The 23,457-nt window shown below is 31.8% G+C and overlaps 1 protein-coding gene across 2 annotated transcripts; it reads left to right on the forward strand.

Moving 5' to 3' along the window:
- The first annotated feature begins 921 nt into the window (after positions 1 to 921).
- LOC148609435 (uncharacterized) lies at positions 922 to 22,096 on the forward strand. Of its 2 annotated transcripts, XM_088540740.1 has the most exons (20): positions 922 to 1,104; positions 2,008 to 2,228; positions 2,856 to 2,945; positions 4,784 to 5,186; positions 5,456 to 5,681; positions 5,973 to 6,066; positions 6,822 to 6,899; positions 7,454 to 7,590; positions 8,631 to 8,674; positions 9,984 to 10,089; positions 10,751 to 10,909; positions 13,401 to 13,545; positions 13,875 to 13,994; positions 14,251 to 14,302; positions 15,200 to 15,346; positions 15,707 to 15,835; positions 16,180 to 16,812; positions 17,843 to 17,959; positions 19,041 to 19,376; positions 19,709 to 22,096. In XM_088540740.1, exons 1-20 carry the CDS (start codon positions 1,026 to 1,028, stop codon positions 19,831 to 19,833), a joined length of 3,441 nt encoding a protein of 1,146 aa, XP_088396866.1. In that variant the 5' UTR covers positions 922 to 1,025; the 3' UTR covers positions 19,834 to 22,096. The 2 variants fall into 2 exon arrangements, with proteins under 2 accessions (XP_088396866.1, XP_088396867.1); XM_088540741.1 differs by lacking the exon at positions 19,709 to 22,096 and having other exon boundaries at positions 19,041 to 19,390.
- Positions 22,097 to 23,457: the final 1,361 nt, after the last annotated feature.

Here is a 23,457-nt window from a genome sequence, read left to right on the forward strand (position 1 = left end):
ATCGAAATGATTGCAGGGAAACATGAAAGAGAACAACTTTTGAGATATGCCATCTTAATCGCTAAATTTGATTTTTTCATACATGAACTCGAAAAATGATGGTAAAAATGTCACCCACAAAACGAAACAAATAAATGATATGAAATGTTACATAAACATTTAAAATGATCAGACTTCCTTAAAAATGGACGAATTCTATCAGCCACTAAAGTTTCTATATCCTTTTTTTCTATAGCCATCCAATTGCAGTGAAATACCGAGGAGTTAACGTCCTCTACTCTTAACGATATATAGCTCTATGTAGGTGACTGTTATGAATTGGAAGTATACACCTTCACAAAAACAGTTAATTCAACCACTAATGCTATTTCAAGTGTCTGATTTGTTTTGATGAATCAACAAATTGATTAAAATTTTATTTTTAGGATCATTGTGTGTTACACTCATCAAATTTTGTCCTTTACCAAGTGGACAAGTACGAGGCTATACCTCGACTCTCCATAAAACCAATGATTTTGCTTTAGGTAGGCTATCACTACCATGCTTGCTTTACAAAACCAAATTTAAGGAAGGTTTACTGTTGACCATAATAACATGCATGTTTTAAGCTGTTTAATTAACCAAGTGACAGTCACGTGATGCCCACACGTATTAATCTTTGAAATGCACAATTCTTGCTTTTTGTAAGTAGGAAAGTTTGTATAACCCATTGTCTATCTAAGATATAGTTGTGTAATCAGTTCTAACAATCAATACACTGTATAAATAAAAATAAACCCACAAATACTGCAAAAATCAAAATATGAAATAAAAATGCAAAAATAGTCACTTCCCAGAAAACCGAAGGACGAACTTGAAAACCACATTGTACATCGCAAATGTCATGACGTACAATTAGTTTTTATGCTATGTAGGCGGGGTTTGTAATCTACGTCACAATGAATCATTACATGTATGTAAATGAGTATAAATAACACCATATAATGCATTGTTTTGTTTTAATTCTAATTTGATATTGTAGAGTGATGTTTTGGATTTATTTTACTTTTATTTCAATATGTTTTTCCTCCTCTCGAACAATGACGACCCCTGGACCTCAAGAAGGTATTTAACTTAATTTTTTACATTGTCTCATATGGTTTGCGGAACTTCGCACATGGGAACACAAAAAAGTAAAACACGTTGGTTCATTGCATAAAAGTAATTATTATTTTAATATTGTATGTGATAAAAAAGATCATGATTGCTTTTTGTGCAAATTCATTTTTGAGCTGAGAACTTCTACCTTTTTCTAATAAAAAGTACATTGTGTAGTTATTGTATATAATGATAATTAAAGTGAATAGAATGAATAAGCTGGATGACTTAAATTGAACACATACACGTTCATAAATTCAAAATTCCTAGAAAATGTAAAACCCCTCTATCCCTAAAGGCATTGCAATGTTTGTTGAGATAGGTCAGCTCTATATAGGGGAAGGGTTAGTAATTCATTATTGATGCATGAATCGATCACGAAAAGCTTTGAACTGTTGTTGATGGTAGAAAACACTATATTGGTAGTCAAGTCTACTTGACAGTGCTCACTATGGTCTAAATACATTCTTAGAAAAGTTCAACACAGTGTGCATTATGGCTTTATACCACATCGCTTTCTTTGTAAAATTACGTCCGAAAATAGAACGCTTATTATGTTTTTATGCAAATGAAGTTCTATTACAACATTTTTGTCAACTTTCTTGTTATTTATCGTAAAAGGTCTTAAATGTTGTCATTAACGTCAGATGATAATAGTAGTAATGTTAGATTGTCTTTCTCTGATGATTGATCAAATTATTCACTTTACCTCGGGATAATGAGTTGTTTGCTTGTTTGTTTTCCTTGTAAATTCACAAAGAAAGCTACTAACTTAAAATTTTAGAAGCACAAAAACAAGTTACAAAACCACTTCGATCTTTTATGACGTTTGCAAAACACATTTTAATTTATGGTTAATTAACATTCTAGAAATGGTAGACATAGCGACTATAGACACGAATATCACAGATCTATTGAAAAAAATGCCCAAAACTCTTAGTTTTACTCTGAATGCCATGAGCGCAAAAGAACCGATTATTCTTAACCTCAAACTGAAAAAGACAATAAAAGAGAATAGCTTTGTATATGTGGTGAGACAAGACGAAAATGGAACAATGGTTGTGGTTAAGGAAAATATTCCTGTAAATAAGGTATGAACAACTTGAAATGACTTTTTATCGTTCAGTTAAATAAAGTGTCGCCAATTTAAAACATCGTAGCTATCAAATATTTGTGAACGTAAATTTACAAAATATTACGAAGCAAAAATTCCCTTCTGAGATTCAGTGTATACACCATAAAGAGTAGTAATTATAGAAGCTTTGACAATAGATCTAACAAGTCCATACTTTCTTGCACTATGCAAACAAAACTTTTCTATTTTTACTTTCACTAACCGATGATAACCATGACGATTGATAGTTTTGTTTGTGTTGAGGATTTCGATGAAGCTAACAATTGTGCACGTGAGCGACTCTTTCGTGTTAATTGTGGAATAGCAGATGAGCATGCGTTCTACCTATTCTGCACGTCGCGGAAACATATATTAATCATGCCAGTCGACTTTAAACGAAAAGTCTATTAGATTAATTACTCTCTGGCTCTGAAGACAACAATGTTATTTTACTGAAGACTGAATTTGCTTACCTCTAACAATTCTAACAATTTCAGTTCTAAAGTTCAAAAAAGTACACAGTATTTCAAATAAATTTGTTGAAAGTCTTTTCAACTTATAATTCAAATTCCGATCCTAAATGATTCTATATTCTTCTCCTCAGAATATAGGTTTGTACCAGGATAAAGCCACTGGGGCAGCTATTACAGTTAAATGTGAGGGTTTACAGGATGGGTATTGTAATCCAGTAATGGTAGGTATAACACTATTGATTTGTAGAATATATCAATTTCATATTTACTATAAAAATATGATTTTGCTTGAATTGTCATTGCTGTATATGCCACAGACCGAACCACATAATTTAATTTGTCTTTTATATATGTGAGTATTGTTAACAAACACCTATGTGCAATTTTAAGATTCAACGAAGATAAAAGTTCTTCCAAAATTCAACCGATAATAGACATGTCCTTCTGCCAGTGGCACCGGTCTAACTGCCATACATTACCATGGTGGTCGAATATACACAAAGTTGTATTTGACGACAGAAGCAAAGTTGGCCTAATTTCAAGGTGGGTTAAAACGAAGAAAGTTCACATTTATCTAAAGTATATTATAATTGTATAGTAAACATGTAAAAAATGAAAAGTAATTTTAATAACCGAAAATACGTAAAAGCACATGGATGCTGAACTTAAATAAATCAATCTACAACCAGTTGTTGAATTCCTGAATCAACATCTATTGAATCCACATAGCACAGTAGGAAAACAACATCCCCTCAATTGCAACCGTTCCTATATCTGACCGTTAATCATATTCTACTTTCATCTCCCCAAATCCTAATAGCCGCATTATATCTTCTTAATTGCAACCGTCCTTATATCTGACCGTCCATCCCATTCTATTTCTCGATCCCCAATTCCTAATAGTCGCCGTATATATCCCTTATTGTCTGACTCTATCCCATTCTATTTCTCTACTGATTTCCTATCTATAATTTCAGTAAATTGAAACTCAAAGCCCATAGAGTTTAGCACAAATTTAACACCGCCTTTGCCACATGTATTTTCATTATCAAATCTTATGTGACCTAAATTAGGTCGGAGGTTAGTACCAACTTACAGTATTTAAAACCCTGGCAACTTCTTGAAACAAATTTCTTTGCCTCAACTAAGTAAGTCAGTGTACAAAACCATGCACCATAGGCGCAATAACGGACCATTGTGAAATATATTACTACAAACGATTGTGATGTTGGAATATTGCAACTAAGCAAAATATTACGTTTTTGTTAAAGTTCCGATTTTTAATGTCCTGTATAGGTTAACTATAGCATTTTACTTAAAACTATGATAAAGAAAAGCTTTCAGGTATTAAGTTTATGATAAAATAAATATTTTTGTTTAAAAATTCAACTAATTATCATAATGAAAATATTTGCCGAAATATTTAGCCTGGTAAATTCTCATAGCTCTGTGTTCAATGGGTTTCAATCAGGTATGACATGGGTCTGATTTCATCTGTCAAATAGAAATTTCACATCAGTCAAATTATGATGAAGTCCATACGACTCCCGTTATAATGATATCAACAAAAGCTGAACTTATCCCTATCTTAGAAAATCATTTGGCGTTTTTCTGTATTAAGAAAGTAAGTGTACAAAACCCATGCACCGCAGGCACAGCATTAGACTAAGCAACTAGGCAAAAAAACATTACGTCTTCGATAAAATTTCGATTTTTAACGTCCTGTATGAGTTTACGTAGGTATAAAGCAGACAAAACAATGTCTGTCAGGTATCCTTGAAATTTTTGTTTTGTTTTGTGTACTTCAAAGTTATTTTTATTTATTGAGATTTGAGGTACTTCAAAATATCGACAACTTTTTCATAATTTTTGCCGACTTGCATTGGAAACTGTACTTATGTTTGAAACAGCCATGTGCATTTAGAACTTAGTTTAACACGCTGAAAATGTGAACTTTTGTCAGCAGCATTGAAATGTATTTTGAGGTAATAATGATTCATACAGTACTTTTCTATTTTTTCACTTGTGAGATAATTATCATAATTTTTCTATTTTTCAGTTTGGAAGTATTCACATAAACGATACAGAATACGATTTGTCAGAAATATCTGCTGCTGATATAAGTACGTCACCCACTGATGTTCCAATCTCGCCAACCAGCCTTGCATCTCCAACTGAGTCGATTTCTCCAACGAATCCAACTTCCCCAACTCAACCGGGCGAACCAGTAGCGGCTAGGGAAAAAAGAAGGGCAAGTGAAGACAAGAAAAAGAAAAAGCGAAAGGAAAAGAAAGAAAAACGCAGACGTAAAAAAGAGAAGAAAGAAAAGAAAATGAAAAAAAAGAAAGAAAAGAGCAGAAAGAAAACAGACAAAAGTAAACGAAAAAATCAAAGACGAATTTATAAATTGATGAGGAGAAGACATAGAAATTTCTTCAATAAGGATGATTTTATTGAGTTTGGTATGTTGATGTGTTTTACTAGTACATGAACAATACATGATGTAAAACGCATGAAAGATATTTATACAATGCAGCCTTTAGACATAAGATATACTAAGAGCATCAATGTCAAAATCCTTTTATTAAATTATATTACTCGATAATAGCTTTATTTGTAAGTGGGAACATAAAATATATACCACATTTAAAACAATGTATAATTCCATAAAACTAAGATGTTAAATTGTCCTAATCAATTGTTTAAATTCAAAAGATATACAAACTTTCAGATAAAGATGCCAAAGACAACCTAATAAAGAAAGAAACGAATATTCCTGTTGGAAAAGCCCTCCCATTCTTCACCGAGTTAAAAACAGTCGATATATCAAATGAAAGTACCCCACAAGTCCTTGGTCGAAGCATGGTATCCACCAGCGTCAAACGGAATGACGTAGCACCTGACGACACATATAATGTGGAGCTTCTGCTAGTCATTGACTACTCTATATACGAAAGGTATGTGACTGTCAGTTACATTTTGTATGGTCTATCTACCCGCAAGCGTCAATTCTTTGCCCTTTCATTTTGTCTTTTAATTATACATTTTTTATTCAGTCACAACATTGACAGGAAAGCGTAATGTTGCACTTTGTTCAGAAATATTTATGTATTTAAAAGGTTAATATATATGTAGTAGAAACAAGGCTTACATCAAGGAATACTCATTTCTATACATTGTACATTCGATTTAATAAATCATGTTTTGATGATACATACATTTATATTAAATTATGATGTCTGTTTAAGGGAGTATAATCAAGTCGTAGGCGGGACATCAAGATCAAGAGATATAGAAGCCAAACGAAGAATCAGACGTTATTTCGCTCACGTCGTAAACGGAGTAAGTATTAAGAAATTAAAAGAACAAAAAGAAAAGATGTTACTCTGCCTTATTACTTTTTCTTGAAAACAGTTTGCTTTTTTTTGAATACCTGCTAGTTAAGGTTCATAAATTCAATCGTTCATAATACCGCATAGTTAACTAAAGTTCAGCTGATCGATACCAATACTACTAATACAAAAGTTTAGCTGATCGATACCAATACTATTAATACAAAAGTTCAGTTGATCGATACCAATACTACTATTACAAAAGTTCAGTTCGATACCAATACTACTAATACAAAAGTTCTTCCAATTATTGCATATTTTAAAATTAAATGTATTACACATACTTTGACTAATCAATTCATTCATAGCCTTCAAAGTAAAGGCATGAAATGTTTAAAAAATAAAAGAACATCGAAGTCAAAAGTGCTTGAAGATCTAAAAATATCACTGTGGCAAATAACCACACTTAGCTGTGCTGAAGAATAGTTTTCTCCAATCAAGAATTGGACAAGAACGAAATGTATCAGACTAACCGTATTATAGCACAAGGATTAAGTTGGTCAAGTAACACTCGTTATTTTGAATTGATTCATATATATATGCATTCCTAAAAATATTTTCGAAATTTGAAAAGACGTTTTATGCAAAAATAGAATTCAAGAATTTTGTTTTTATATTCATCTGTTGTATAAAGTGTATCTAGATTTCCTGTCGCTTTATTTCATTGTCATGTAATTTTGAAAATGATTAACTTTTTTTTTCTAGATTAATTTGCGATACGACAACATAGACACGAACAAGTTTCATATAAATGTCGCAGTGTCTGGTTACATTATTGCTGATGTAAGTAAAATTCATTTGATATGCAGGTATATATCCAGTAGCGTTTTCAATGTATTACACTCAGACCATTGCCTAAAGTATTGTAATGGTCATTTATGATTGGTCAATATTTCAAAGTATTCCAAAAACAAACAAAATGACAACTCAAAACTCAAATATTTGGTTCCTTTAATAAATAGTAGATTTTTTGTCACTTCCCAGACATATCATTTTTATAGTCATTCATCTTTCAACAGGACTTGACTTACATGACCTATGCTTTGGAAGAGAACAGGCCATTACTGTCATTCTCCATCTGATTCTGTTCTGGACACTGTCAACGTACTCATGCCAAGTGAGCCCACTTCCATGATCTAATCTACTGTTGACTTTCTCAAGGAATCGTTAAAAAAAGAAAACGTTACCTTGTATAAAAGATTTCCAGTCCCGTTATTCGAGCAAATCCAAAATTTAGATCTTTTATGTCTCGAGTTTGATAATTTCTGCCGCTGGACAATTTACGTCTTGTGTTAGTCATTAACATTTGTATTTTACATGAAATAGTTATCTTACAGAGGCCAGAAATATCAGTTTGGACAGCTAGCGCTAGTGGAGGTCTTGTGGAGTCTAAAGTTGCTTTAGATAGTCTTCGATCTTGGAGACTGAATGTGGCCAGCTTACCGGAGCATGATCACATGATGTTATTTACAGCGTAAGTCAGCAATTTATCATTTTTGTGAGCAGTTTTTAGTAAAACTATGATTTTGCCATGTATTAGTTAGTTATCGCCTCGGAAGTAAAAAAGAAAATCAAAGACGGAAGTCTTCAAAGTTGCTAATCGTCAAATATTCACTGTCACTGATTTTGGCTTACTTTCAACCTCCGAAATGGTACAAATGCGATATGTTCTAAAATCGGGTGACTAATGTTTTCAATCATCCGTTACATGATTAAACAACTAGCAATGGCTATACACAGATATCGATGTCCTGATAATATATATATATGAACTTTATATAATCAATTGTAAGAAACGCCTGTGTTTGAATCGGAAACTGGGTAATATGACATAAATTCAATGCTAGATCATTTTATCTTTTAATGTAAACTTCCCGTTCTAATACAAGTAAAAACACGCATGTGTATGATATGTTTTGAAGAAAGTACGTTATACGATCTTTTGGTCGCTTATGATATTGACCAGGGAACTAGTGTGTGAACCACATTTAGCAGTGGCAATGAATATTCATAAATATCGGCGCGTGCTAATGTGTATGACCTATATATTCTCGAAACGAGCCTCAGTGCTTGTACGGAAACTGAGTAATGTTCAGTGCTAACCGATCATTTCAAGTAAACTTCCCGTTCTCGCACAAGCAAGAAACACACATAGAACACACGTGTATGATACTTGAGATGTACATTTTTATCTCGTATGATGCTATAACTATGACGCTATGGTGGTAAACACGGTGAGGATCTCCAGCATTACGTGGTCTATAACGACATATTTATGCAAATCATATGCGAATATTAAGTACTGAAATTACGAGTGCAAGAAGTCGCTGACAATATTAGCGACTTAAAAACAAAATGATTTGTTATAATTCATTTATATATTATATATATAACTATGTATAAGAATAATATTTAAGTGAACAATATATATATAACGTGAATGTCATAGTGGATAGTAGGATGGGGTAACGACTAGATTTCTTTCATTCATATTTTGTTTTTTGTTCTGTTTAGGCTCGATCTATACAGATTCAACCCAACAAGAAACAAAATAACAGGTATATACATAAGCTCTTTTTTTAAACTTTCGATTAAGTATTTTTAAAAAGTTTATAGATAGTTTTATCTATACTTTATGTGTTTCATAAAAATTCTGATAATTTTAATTTAAAAAAATTGTAACTTAAAAAATTTTAAAAGGCATCACAATGCATCTGTATAATCAGGTAAGCAAATTTATTAGATGACAAAAAACATAGCAACTATTACTACAAATAAGCAATAAGGATTAAATTGTAAAATTTTTCAAATACCTGAAAACAACTGGCTTTAGCTCAATCTGATAGGGAGTAAATCTGTTCAGCATGATTGGATGGACCTTTGTAGACATTTTCTGAAAGATCTGTTGACGGATGAATGAGTTGTTGGTCTTGAATTGGATTGTTGGCCCGAATTTCACATTGAACTTTGAAACTTTGAAATTCTTCTCCTCTGTAATGAATTGAAAAAAAAAAACTTTATATGAATATTTGCCAAAGTAATCAATTGAACCAAGATTCTAGCTGTAATCAAAATGATTTAATTTAGAGACGAAGACCAGACATGGAAAACAGACAAACACAACAAAGAACATAATATAACTAAAATAATGCATACAAAGTAACAAAAGTAAATGAGCAACTCGGAATTCACTAAAAAACCATGAACATTGACCAGATGCATCGGTAGGGTAAGCGTCCTCTGCTTTTCCAGACATTACCGCCCAGTTGCTCATAAAAGTCAAGCCAGGGGTAGACGAAAGAGAAAAGGAAAATTATGACACGTTGAACAAATCAGTTTTCATGGTGCAGATGGATATACCGTAACGATCCACGAGTTCATGATGACGACCATAAAAATTCTGTAGAGATGAATTTAATCTTGTAGCCCTGTTCCAGAAGCCTCATTGTAAGAAGTCTAGCGCGATACAAAAAGTCTGCGTAATTACCGCAAGCTGTGCCATAACGTATGAGTTTTGATGCGAAAACTCCATACGCTGAAGGATATTGCCACAGTTGAAAGGAAAGTTGACAATATTGAATGAAAAGTTATCACAACTGTCGTGTAGTTTGGTCAATAGATTTCGTTTACCATCGATCTCTAAGTTTAGGTCAAGATATGAGATTGATCTATGCCGAAATTTTCGAAAGGATCCATTGACTGCAGTTTGAGTTTTGGGTCCTGAAATGGATTTTTTACGATTTTACATTTCGAACTTTGAAAGTCTTTTCCTCTGGATGGATTTTAACCAAACATGGTGTATAATGTTAATTAGGATATTCTTAGGATAACCTTTAGATATGTTTTTTATCATTAACGCTTTGATAGGTCTAGCGTCGTTTAAAGCCATGTGTTCAGCCAGTAGCACATCTGTAGTCGAGGATAACGGTGTCTACGGCAGTATAAGTACAGGAACACATGAACTTGCTCATAGGTGAGAAAGTCGTAACCATTTGATATCTATCATTGAATTTGCTCATAGATGAGAGAGTCTTAACCATTTTATATCAATCATTGAACTTGCTCATAGGTGAGAAAGTCTGGACCATTTTATATCAAAAATTGACCTTGCTCATATGTGAGAAAGTCTGAACCATTTTATATCAATCATTGAACTTGCTCATCGGTGTGAAAGTCTAAACCTATCAAACATTGTTTTTTTTAAGAAAATAGTCGATCTCACTGAACTTCAAAGTAAAATTTAGTTAAAATTCGTTTTGAAAAGTCCATTGCAACTGCAAACCTAATTGATTTTAATATATTGCCACATTACGACTTTTGATTGGCACAAAAATTATGAAGGTATTAAATTGATATTTCAAACGATCCGTATTGCAAAATATACAGAAGGTTTTTATGGTTTCGATGATAACATTTCCTCTTGACGCCTTACAAATAACATATATCTAGTCCTTTTATGAAACTTAAATTACATATCTACAATTGTCCCTAATTTAAAATTTCAAAAGAATATAGCTAAGGACATACTTGCTTATTTCCTCTTTAATTCAAAGTTGTTTGACATGAATGGTACTTCAAATAGATTCAAATAATCTGTAAAAAGAAAGTTAATATAAACGTTCTATTCTTTGAAGTCTTGGTGTAAGACACGATGGTAGCGGAAATGGATGCTCTTCAAATTCTAAATACATTATGGCAACAACAGGTGGGATAACAAGTGAAATAAATGAGTTGAACCCATGGAGATTTTCTACTTGTTCCATCGAACAGTTTCATGTATTCTTAACCGGTCTGTAAGTACCTTACGGTTTTTTGTTTCAAGTGATATCTATTCGATCCATAGTACTGTTGACATTTTATACACGAGAGATTTATATGAAGGGTAACAGTATAGGTACCAGTATCGTATTGCATATCCCTGAGCGGGTGTACGTCAAAACATGGATGCCATAAAAATATAGTGCATTTTCTTTTTGCCTCTCTACAAACTAATGTTTTGTCAAAAGACATGAACAATGACTTAAAAAATAGAGCAAACATCACACTGTAAGATGAAGAACTTTTTTAAAAGAAAATCTAACATAATATCATAAAAATGTTCCACTGAAAAGGTTGGTTTGGTGAGTGCAAAACGAAAGTGAAAGTAGGGAAAATGGCTATTTATAGTTCGAGACTACTTTTCTGTCCGATCTTCGTGGACTCACCCTATTTTCTTTGCGGGAAATTATTTTTTCACATGTCCTTAGAAATGCTACATAAGTGAAAGTTTTATTGAATCAATTTACATATTTTTTAAAAAATCCTAAAAATATGCACTTCACTATAGAAGTCTATGGAAAAATTAATACGATACTGAGACCTAGTAAGCCAGTTTTTCAAGTAAAGTTGGATATTCAGCAAGTGGTCTTTACCAGCTGAAAAAGTAGTACCCCAATGCAGGTAACACTTTTAAGATGAATTAGCCAACTTTTGAACCTGATTTTTTATGGTAGCTCTGGTTTTTTGCATTTATGGTTAATCTTTACCAAATTTGGAAATGCATTTTGTTTTCATGAATTTGTATAATATCAGTTCAATAAAATTATTATCTTGACTGTTTATGATGAGCATATCTATATTCATGTAACCTAAAGCAAGTAATACTCCTGCATAAAGGATAGTTTTCAAGTTACAACACATTTTAAGTATGTGGTTAGGACTTGAAAATAGTCATTTTCCATACATTGCCTCTTATATATGAAAAAATGAATATTTTTTTTATTTTTTGTTTTTCTTTCAAATAAATAGCTAAAATGAGTTGCCATATAACTGTTTGGTTGATTTAAACACAGAAATGTCACAAAAGTCAACAGCCAATTTTTTAGTGGACTTTTTTTAGTGGTTCAAATGGACAGATTCTAATGCGGCAAGAAAAATATAGGTGTTTTTTCATATAAAAACTGAATTTTTTAAAAAAATATCTAAAGCAGACAGTTGTTATTATAATATTTATACCAATAAACTATTTTTCTTGCATCATAGCTATCTGTTTTAAAGAAAAAGTCCTTTTCCTGTCATATTGAGGTCCTTTTGTATCTGCCTGGGGTACCAAAATGGCTTAAAATCTGTATTTTCTGCATATGAAAAGCTATATTTTTTTAAAACTATGATATTGGTATAATTTTTTTTGGATTTATTATTATTGAAATGACCATATCTATAGTTTAAAACAGTTGGTTGTACCAGTCATTATACTTTACTTTAAACAAGAGGCTCCCTTGAGTTAAAGACAAAAAAGGAGGTTCGGATATTAATATTTCCATATATGGAACTCACAAGTGGGGATTAAATAATGATTTGGAACTCATAGTACAGCTTATGTATCTACCATGTCAGAATAAACCACAAAGTTGCTTAGTTTGATTAATGCAGCAGCTTTTTATCAAAAGTAATATTTTCTGGCTAACATTGAGATATTAGTCTTATGCCTGGAATAGGGTACCTATATAAGAATTTTAATAGAAAACTCATGTTTGTAGCAGGGCAATGATATTCTGAATTTTCAGTATGGAAATGAATACTCTAGCAGAAAAACAACAACTTTTAGGATTATATTGAAATGTTTATTAGTAATAGGTACCAGTATCGTATTGCATATCCCTGAGCGGGTGTACGTCAAAACATGGATGCCATAAAAATATAGTGCATTTTCTTTTTGCCTCTCTACAAACTAATGTTTTGTCAAAAGACATGAACAATGACTTAAAAAATAGAGCAAACATCACACTGTAAGATGAAGAACTTTTTTAAAAGAAAATCTAACATAATATCATAAAAATGTTCCACTGAAAAGGTTGGTTTGGTGAGTGCAAAACGAAAGTGAAAGTAGGGAAAATGGCTATTTATAGTTCGAGACTACTTTTCTGTCCGATCTTCGTGGACTCACCCTATTTTCTTTGCGGGAAATTATTTTTTCACATGTCCTTAGAAATGCTACATAAGTGAAAGTTTTATTGAATCAATTTACATATTTTTTAAAAAATCCTAAAAATATGCACTTCACTATAGAAGTCTATGGAAAAATTAATACGATACTGAGACCTATATATATGTGTATGTGTGTGTGTTTTTTTTAAATGTATAAAAACACACAGAATACTTAAATTAATTGAATATCTTGATGTTGAAAGATCCACCTTACAGTTTCTTGCTTAGATGTTTTATCAAAAGTTATCACCTAAACGTATTCCGAAACTCTAATTAAAATTAATAATTTCGGCCATTTAACCCTTTCATCATTTTTAGAGGACCAGGAAACTGTTTAATGGACGAAGCATTGGTATATGACATGGATGAATTCAACAAAGTCACAAGTAATGAAGCTGGACAGCATTATGATCCCAACGAGCAATGTAAACAGAGGGCCGGGAAGAATTCTTTCTATGGATGGGTAAGTTAAGTGGGCCATTTTCTAATTATTTGACCGTGGAAAAAAACCATGAACAGTTTCAATCTGTTTAGACGTGTGAGTATGATGTAATGTTAATGTCCATCGATATTATATGTATATGCACTTTTTGGAAAATGCTACATTAACAATCATCACATGTTGAATTTAATCTTCCAATATCAGGAATTCTAGAATATAAAGACAAAAGAATTAAATGGGTTTTTGTTTATTTTGTCCATGCAATTAAAACTTGCCTAATTTTATCATTTAGTCATGCATAATGATATTATTATTAATCCTTAAAATTTATGCCATGTTTTTTTGAACAGGGAGGTGGTCTTGGTGAGTACAGAGATATTTGTACATCCATGGCATGTAAAAGTGACACATCGGATACAAGTTACCTCATACATACAGCAGTCAGAGGAACATCATGTGGTAATAAAAAAGTGAGCACCATAAAGCGCCTGGTTTATTTATTGAACGTGATTTTAATTCTTTTATATCATTATATCAGCGGAAACAGAAAAACATTCTAAGATGTATTTAAGATTGACCATATCTGATTTTTTTTTGTTTTAATTTCAACTTTGATTTAAAAACATTTTGTAACATTTATAACATTAAGAATTTTTCTTATTTCAAAATTGTGAAAAATAATTGGTCTGAAGAATTTTATAATATTTTCTTATATCATTATTTCAGTGGTGCATTGATGGCATGTGTGTGTATGATGACAAGGCCCCTGTGAAGGATGGTATGTGATTCCTATATCAAAACTGTATTAAATTCATCAAAATGATTCTGGTTGAAATACAAAATGCGGATCCTTTATGTTGCATGCTAACTTTTTATACATGTCTTACATTACAAAACGTTTGTATTTCGTGCTAGTTTTTTGGATAAATATTTCTTTCACGAAATATCGAAGTATTGTGTGCTAGATTTTGAATAGATCTTACATTTAGTAATTATACAATTAATTGTATTGTTGTGTATTTCAGAACTTATTGTATATGAAAAAAAAAACGTTTGTTTCATATGCACTCGATCCAGCTATGAATTATGAAAAATGTATTACATGGTTGAAAAACCTAAATATTTTTTTGTTTGACATTTTGTTTAAAATGTTATAGTATACAGAATATACCATGTGGCTTTCACTAAACCATGTGTCTTAGAATATATAAATCATATGGAATACATTGTAGAATTCAAAATAAATTAAAGGGAGATTTCTTTGTAAATGACAATGAAAAACAATAGAAACTATTAGATTTTCAGTGTTAATCAAATTCCAGGACCAAACAGATTGGAATGAATTATTATACAGTTCACCCTATAGGCCCATAACGAATTGATAAAAAAAATGAAAATGTATAGCCTTTTTGGAGTGTATTACATATTACAAAACTTGCCTGGTTCTAACAAAAACCGATATTTAATTCCCGACAAAATGTATAGCGGTTTCACACGTGTATGTATCAATAACCAGTAGTTTTTTTTAAAAAAAAAACGTTAATCAAAAATCTTTAGTTTCATATTTGATAAATATGCCTATCGATTATTCCAAAATCGATTAAGAAAAATCATCTTTTGTACAGAGCAACACAGCTTAATATCTATTTGCACGACTTATATTGTATATGTTCAGATAATTGTGTTCATGGAGATTCTCAAAGGCTGTTTGATGGTCAATCTTGCTCACAGATGATTATGACCGAACCTTCCAAATGCTATGAAGAATATTACAAAGAATTTTGCTGCAAGTCTTGTAAAGATATATATCAGCCAATTAGAGGTGGGTTATTTCAGTTACATATTAATTAGTGTGTCCATTCGCCATGTTAATCTCAGTGAACTTGTACTCGAGCAAAGTGAAGTATTTTGTTTCAATTACACTGATTCTTTGCTGTCACCTTTTTGGTACATTTCTTCATAATTTGTTTAGTATAAATGGCTGTTTTCATCAATAACGTCTCAACTGTTCGATTTGATATTGATATACCGCTGAAATGGGAATATTCCTTTCTTTAAAACTTTCGTTTGATATGCCTGGCTACTTATATATGAATCTAAAGATTTTAAACCAAAACTTAAGAAGTAAATTATAATATAAACTCATATTGATCGAACAATTTAATATTATTTACTTTATAAGGATGTGAATATGGAGACAAAAACTCCAGGAATTGCAAGTCCGTACTGAATAAACCACACCTATGCTATAGTTTGAGAAACGAAGACATATGCTGTAGTACTTGTCACAAACTCAACACCAAATACACAGGTAAGGAAACATGCTACTTGCTAGGTTTGTTCTAGCAATTTTATACATTGAAAAGTATAAGCAAATTGAACTAAAATATGGGAAACTATTGCTAAGTCATGTATATTATATTGTTAAATACTCCACTGACATTACTTATTAGTAATTTTCTACATGTTTGTAAAGATCATTTTTAACCCAATTTCATGCAAGTCACTTGTTTCTATGATTTTTATGTAATAAATTAGTGAGTGATCTCTTAGCAAACAGTGTTAACAATGCGTTCATAAGTATAATGGTTAACATGAAATAAACATTGTATTTTATTAATCTCTAACCGAAATATTTTAAATCTTGTATGTTAGGTTGTGAATATGGTGATAGAGTTCACGAGGTAATAGGTGGAACTTGTTACAAATGGCAGTGCGCAGGAAATCCAGATTACCAAAAGGCATGTTGTAAAACATGCGGCCTCATACCAAATGCACCAATTACAACAGGCAAACCAATTGCCACACCCCCGCAATCAATTACTCCCACTGGCATAGTACCAACACGAGGGCCTACACAACAACCTACACAACCACCCACCCCAGGGACATTTACCTCGACATCCGGGACACCAACCAAACGACCAATACTAATACCAACGAAACCTATTCCTACTCGAAAACCAAACTTACCACCCTTCCCAATGCCTCCGAAACCATCTACCGGTATAACGACAGTACCTCCTATTTCGCCTTCAGACTTGACACCTCCTGTTCCATCAATTGTAACAGGGCCACCAATTATGCCAACAAAACCACGGCCCCCAAAACCTATCAATCCTAGACCTCCTTTCATTCCATCACAACAAAGACCAGTGGAAGATTATTGTGTAAGGAAGGATGGAAAGTTTAGATCGATGACCTGTACAACTGTTGCAAGATGGATGACAAATATTTGTAGCAATAGTGTTCTGCGGATGATATGTTGTCTGCCATGTGCTACTGCAGGTAGTTTCTTTTTTTTCAACTTTTAAATTAAAATGTTATAATTATTTTAAGATGATTATACATGTACATGATTAAGCTTCAAACAAACGGAACATATAATTGTTTTGATTTTAATATTTTGGAAGAAAATGTACGCAATGTGAAAATTTGTTTTGTATGTAGTATTTGTATTGTCCATAAGTAGCAGATTCGATTTAATCAAATATTTTATCACGCCTACTTCAATAAATATAACTTCATTATACGTAAAAAGTATATATGAAATTGGTTACAGACAATCCAACATATAAGCCTGAAGTCGATTTTAGACCTGATCAAACCTAAAAAAAACATCCAACATTAAAGATTACATCGCGATAATTACGTTTGAACTTCGAGTTTTATTTACTACATGACTACATACTATGGACGTATGAACGCAGTCTCTTAAACCTGTTATCAGGCGTCAATGTCTAGATGTTCGACAGTAGACATTGCGTAAGGTTTTCCATATTGGCCGAGTTATTGGTCCGATATTAGCCATATCGGACTGAGGCGTAGTGCCAATATGGAAAACATTACACAATTAAAACTTTATTGACTAACTAGTCCAACATGTCATATTGACCTGTGCCAATATAGATTTTAACTGAGCCAATATGACGTATTGGACGGTTGAATCCCGTATTGGCGCACTTTTGTATTGTATCATATTTAGGCTAATATTCGAACCTTAGTCAATAATTACAAATATATTTGTGATGTTAACATTAGTGGCTTATAAATACAATTCACATTTTATGCTCATGAAACTCGAGGCACACTGGTCCTTTCATAAAAACGGATACAAATAGGGATCTAGACTATATTTATGCGGATGGTACCATTATTTTACTTACATTTATACACTGAAAAACGAAGAGTTTATTAAAACCAATTTGATGATCCAAAGTTGTGAGAAACATGCTTTGGTAACTGTTAACTGGATCATATGTTTGAACAACGTTTGCATGTTTTTGTTTATATCTTTTTTTGTTGTTATTAACTGTAGCCCCTACCTGTGAAAACAAAGGTAGCTGTTTGAACGTGCAGGGAAGGCATTGCTACGATGGTTACGTTAGAGAAGAATGTTGTCAATCTTGTAAGAAATTTGAGACTGGAGAAAAGGGTAAGAACATTTTTTTTCTATTTACTAAGGATGTGACAACAACCACGATACAAGAAAATTTTTCGGAAAATTTGCGGTCTCGAAATAGTTCAAGTTATTGTTTTTCATATCATATAACGAGCATTGTTATTGTGCATATGTCAAAGAAACAACAACACCACCGGGATGAAACGATGAGGAAATCATACCACATCACTAAACACAGGTACAGCGAAAGAGTTGCCACTATATTCTCAAGTAATATAAAAAATAAACTAAAGGTGAAAGCGAAACAAAAGATATATAGAGGCCAGAAATTCATAACTTGGGACAGGCACAAAAAATGTGACGAAGTTAAAGTGATTTTGGCGTAATCACAACCCTCCCCTTATAAAATCTGGCAACTGTGGATAAATATTGCACAATTAAACACACCTGAAATCAGTACCCTTGTTACAACGGAAATAAAGGAACTGAATATAAACTACACAAATATACATACTAAAGGACTACGAGCAGTTAACTGACATGCCATCTCCAGACCAGTTTAAAAATACAAGACGTTATGTCCACATCGTATGCAAAATCAATGCCAATTCTTCCCATGCGAGGTTGAGAATTGCAGTAAATCATAAGCCATACAAAAAAAAGGACACAACCCATGTCATGATAAAAATAGTGTTTTAATATTTATGTGAAGACCCTATGAGCTAATCAGAATGCAATCCTTGACGATTTGAAAACAATACCTATAATATATATATATAAAACTGTTCCCCTTACGAATGTTCCTATTCAACTGTTTAGTTAACTTATCGGGTGAGTATCGAGCTTTTTGTGCTTTGTGTGGAACATTAACGTAAAAACAAACGGTCAGAGATACCCGCTCGTATTAATGTATAGGTTTTTCATCGCAGAATATTACAGTGCAAATTACGGAACGTTAGCGAACTGAAAACTGCGCAAAAATGACGGCGTAAAAGTTTCTCGGATGAAATACTGTAATTACTTTTATACCATAACAAATAGTTGTTTTCAAAAGTTGTTGCAATTGAACGTATGCAAAATATTATTTTTTTATTATTTTATTTTTGAAATTCAGATTGCATGTTTGGAGACAGTTCAAGTAGCTGTGCAAGACTCATGTCTTTCTGGCCTGATTATGTATGTGACAAACATGCAAAAACATGTTGTGGATCTTGTAAACCGCTAAGGATTAAGAGGCCAGCCATTACGATACTATCAAGAAAAATGGAGAATACAATCACAAATACTTTAGAGAGGCGACAAAAAAGTCCATTCCAACAACTTACTGTTCCCAAAAAGACAATTTTAAACGTTCGAAGACCGAAAATAGTTACAATTAACTCAGTTATATCAAGAGGAGACCAAATGCCAGAAATAAAAGCTGGTGATACTGATCATAACGATACGAAAGGTACTGCTATATAAATTAACACGGTGTCTTCCTTTTCTGAAATGAAGGATTATTTCTGTGTTGTGGGTTTAATAATTCTTCTCTCATTCATCGTATTCACATTATGTAAATATATATATAATCTACATAAACAGAATAATATAGAATTATGAATATATTATGAATATGACACAAAATATGTTACTTAAATAATGCGTGTACATATATAGCTCAATCATTATTCAAGAGTGCCATATATCAACTATTTGTTTTATCACTAACTATAGGAACAAGTAATTATTGTATGTAATTTTAATTTTGTTTTGCTGTAATTTGATGATTTGTTTTCAAAGACGAGACCACGTGGAAACGAAACAGAAAGGATAAAGGTAAAGGCAGGGGAAGGAAATTACAAAGGGACAAAAAGAAAGGTAAAAAACAACACCGTAGACATTGGTGGAAAAGAAATAAGTGGTGAAAGAAAAACATTCTAACATTGTTCCCTTTATAGTAGATTAACGTCGTATGTTCATATAGGCACGAACTATTTGAATCTTAAACGAGTCCGATCTTCCAACTTTGATTTGAAATCCATTCGGAATCCGCAATGCTTAGGTATCTTATTTGAATACTATTATTGGATAACGTCTTTATTGTAGCAGTAGCAGAAATGATAAGAGACCAGGAGCTTTTAACCAATTATGTTTCGATTAGTCTGACTGCACAATAACAATTTACATAAGATTTGCCACAAAATCTCAAAAATGTAGAGGTTAAGTGTAGAATGTTCCTGACTGCTTTCGTCAACCAAAGAGTCAGACTTGACTGACACAAATTGTATCAAAACAATGTACAGTATCTCAATATATAAAATTCTAATTTGAGAATTTACTCCATGAACATGTGAACAGAATACTGAAATTTATGACCTGCAGACGTACATTAGTATTGTTCGTATTTTAGAGAAAGTGATCACAGGAAGTCAAATCGTTCATGCATTACTCAGTTTATATGTTAGATTTGTCGGAACATAAATATTAGTTTTTTGTAGAACAAGGTGTATTGTCTATATATAAATGAATAATGTGTTGATATGGTCTAAAATGTGTAACCCGTACCGTAAAGAATGGATACGATCTTATCCAGAATGAAAAAAAAAACAAAGTCTCATAAGCAGAATCTAATGTGATTTTTATTTTATTGTCAATGAAAATTTTGATAATAATATGTTCTTCTTATGTCAAATATGCATTTAATTTGTACAGATAACAAAAATACCGGACTTTGATTTTGGGTACGGGAATTTCGGGTTACACATTTTAGACCTTTTGAAAACAGAAAGTCGAGTAAAATCAATTTATTCGACAAACATTTTAAAAATCATTAATTCTAGCCTTACCATCATGTCATTTTGTAAATGTGTACCAACTTTAAGCTGTACACATCAAGTAATAATGAAGAAATTGGCAAAATAGTATTTGGGTATGGTGAAAAGTGGTACGGGTACGAGTTACATATTTTAGACTATAGGTAATATGTTTTGTGACAATAACCCGTGTGATATAGTTAATGTAGATCATATTAATTAGTAACATATCATTTAGCTTTCAGGGTAGTTAAATAACTTGTACTGACCAACGAATTAAACTAGTCTACTTCAATGATAATTAGTCGCAAAATACATACATTAACAAAATATAACAATGAAGGCGCCGTTGTGTTTTTAATTATACAAATGTCGTTAAAACTCATCTTTTTTGTTTGTTAAATAGTAATAACACAGAACTAAAGTTAAAAAAAAGAAGTTATTGTATACGTTACGTTATTCTTTTATAATTTCCAGGTTTTATAGCCTTCTGATGTTCGAGCGGCTATAAAACAGCAACGTATGATTTTATTTTATTTTATTTTATTTTATTATATATATAGCAGTGATTTACCTAATGTTCCTTGTGTAATAAATTTTGGTAATTCACATTGTGAAATAAAATTCAGTAAATACACTCTCGGACTTTCTCTTGCCAAAACGTCACAACTTTGATATCAATCCGCCAATCACAGAATTTAAAATTCATTTTGAACATATCGATAAATTATGATGACAATCTATATAATAAATAGGATAATCAATTGGTTATCATGAATAACCAAAATGTCATCACTCATACCAAGAACGCTTGAGGATTTAACTCGCGCATGGAACAAGTTCCACACACTCGTTAAATCTAGTCGTTCTTCGGCACTCGTGATAATATTTTGGTTATTCACTCTTTCCAATTAATTATCCTATCATTATTTATTTTGTATTTATAATTTAAACTATCATTTTACAGTTATATTATTTGTAGGAATTTTAATGTTTAATCATACCAAATAAAAAAAGAAAGATTCAATATAAATAAAATTTCAAAATTAAAACAGTGAGCATAAATCAATTTCTTAATACCAATTGTTTTCATAGTTACACCCCCGAAAACAGTTTTGTCTGTCTATCCACATTTCTTGCGAGCGCAACTCCTCCTAAACCACTAAGAGGATTTTGATGAAATTTTGTAGCACGCTAAGATATCATATGTACAGTACTAGTAAAGTATAGATACGCATTGAAGAATATAATTACTATTGAAGGACTCCAAATGGAGATAATCATTAGCTACTCGAGAGATTTTGATGAAATTTGATAGGAAGGTAGGGTATCATATATAGATGTCCGTAAAGAAATATAATAACTGTTGAATGACGCCAAAGAAGAATCCAACAAGCGTTTTACATTTAAGTCCACCTGAAGCAGGACATTCTCCTTGTGATCTTGTGAAGTATTTCTATTTGATTTTAAGAATAAATGAAATAAAACACAATTCGTATGATGTTAAATTTTTTCTTGAACTCATTAAAATAAACAGTTTTCAAACATTAATTTTTACAGATTCTTCAAAATCGGTTGTATGGCATTTGCAAGTGTTTAGGAGACCGAAAGTTCGGAGAGTATTATTGGATCCAATTTTTATACGTTTGTAATAATTAAAATATATATTGTTTTTATTGTATCGTATAAGTCAGGAATTTTTATTAAAATATTTTTTTCACAATTTGTTCATTGATTCTTATGAAAGCTTTTTGTATTCTTATTATACCTGCCTATAGATACATTGCATTAACACATGTAATTACACATGATATAGGCAAGAAAATATCACCAGAGATATGATAATTCAGAGAAATTGAAATCCAAATAAATAGCTTCAATATATACGAACGATCTACAAACACAATGTGTCGACCATAATAAAACCTAATACTTGTAACATGTGAAAAATGCAGATTAGAAAAACAAGACATCGCACGCAAAAAACCCCAGAAAACTGATACACTAAAAATATAAATTCCCAAATAAAACAGGTGTCTAGAAAGATAAGCATGACTGTCCTGCTCCTCCAACAGCTCCCATGAGTAATACATTACTGTTTGGATGGCCCAGCTGAAATGTGTCAATTATTAACACATTTACTGTGTTCAAAATGTAGGAATAAACGCAAACTGAAATGGTAATAACAAGTTCACATTTATTTTGTAGATTTACATGTAAAAAGTTAGTTACGATGACGAAACCCTGTGTCCGATACTCACCTAACTGGGTTATGATTCCATCTCGTTACTCGTAATGACGCAAGTCAAGGAGTGATTCACTCCATGCATGAAAAATCTGTTTGAAATATATGTATTCGGACTGGACTTTTACATCATGTTATTTTCAACGTCAAAGATTGCATATTGTCATTTTGGAAGCAACAGAAATCACATAATAATAAAAATAAATTTTAATTATTTTCAAGTTCAAGATCAGAATATAAACCCAAGGAGATAAAATTGTGAGTCAGAGCACAAAGGAAATGCTTAAAGAAGGAAAATGTAGATTATTTTTGATAAATATGTATTTTAATTATATTTTGTATTTATTCATGTTTCATTTTTGTTCCTATTTGAAAAAAAAACTGTTGCGATATTAAGAGCAATGGGGTGTACTCAAAACCCTGTTTGGAGAGCATCGGATCCAGGGTTACTTTATCGTAACTAGTAAAAAGATATTTAATTAATGCAAAAA

This window comes from Perna viridis, chromosome 8 (assembly GCF_037379345.1).
Source record: "Perna viridis isolate PV_CMFRI_1.1 ecotype Kerala chromosome 8, ASM3737934v1, whole genome shotgun sequence".
NCBI classification, from domain to species: domain Eukaryota; kingdom Metazoa; phylum Mollusca; class Bivalvia; order Mytilida; family Mytilidae; genus Perna; species Perna viridis.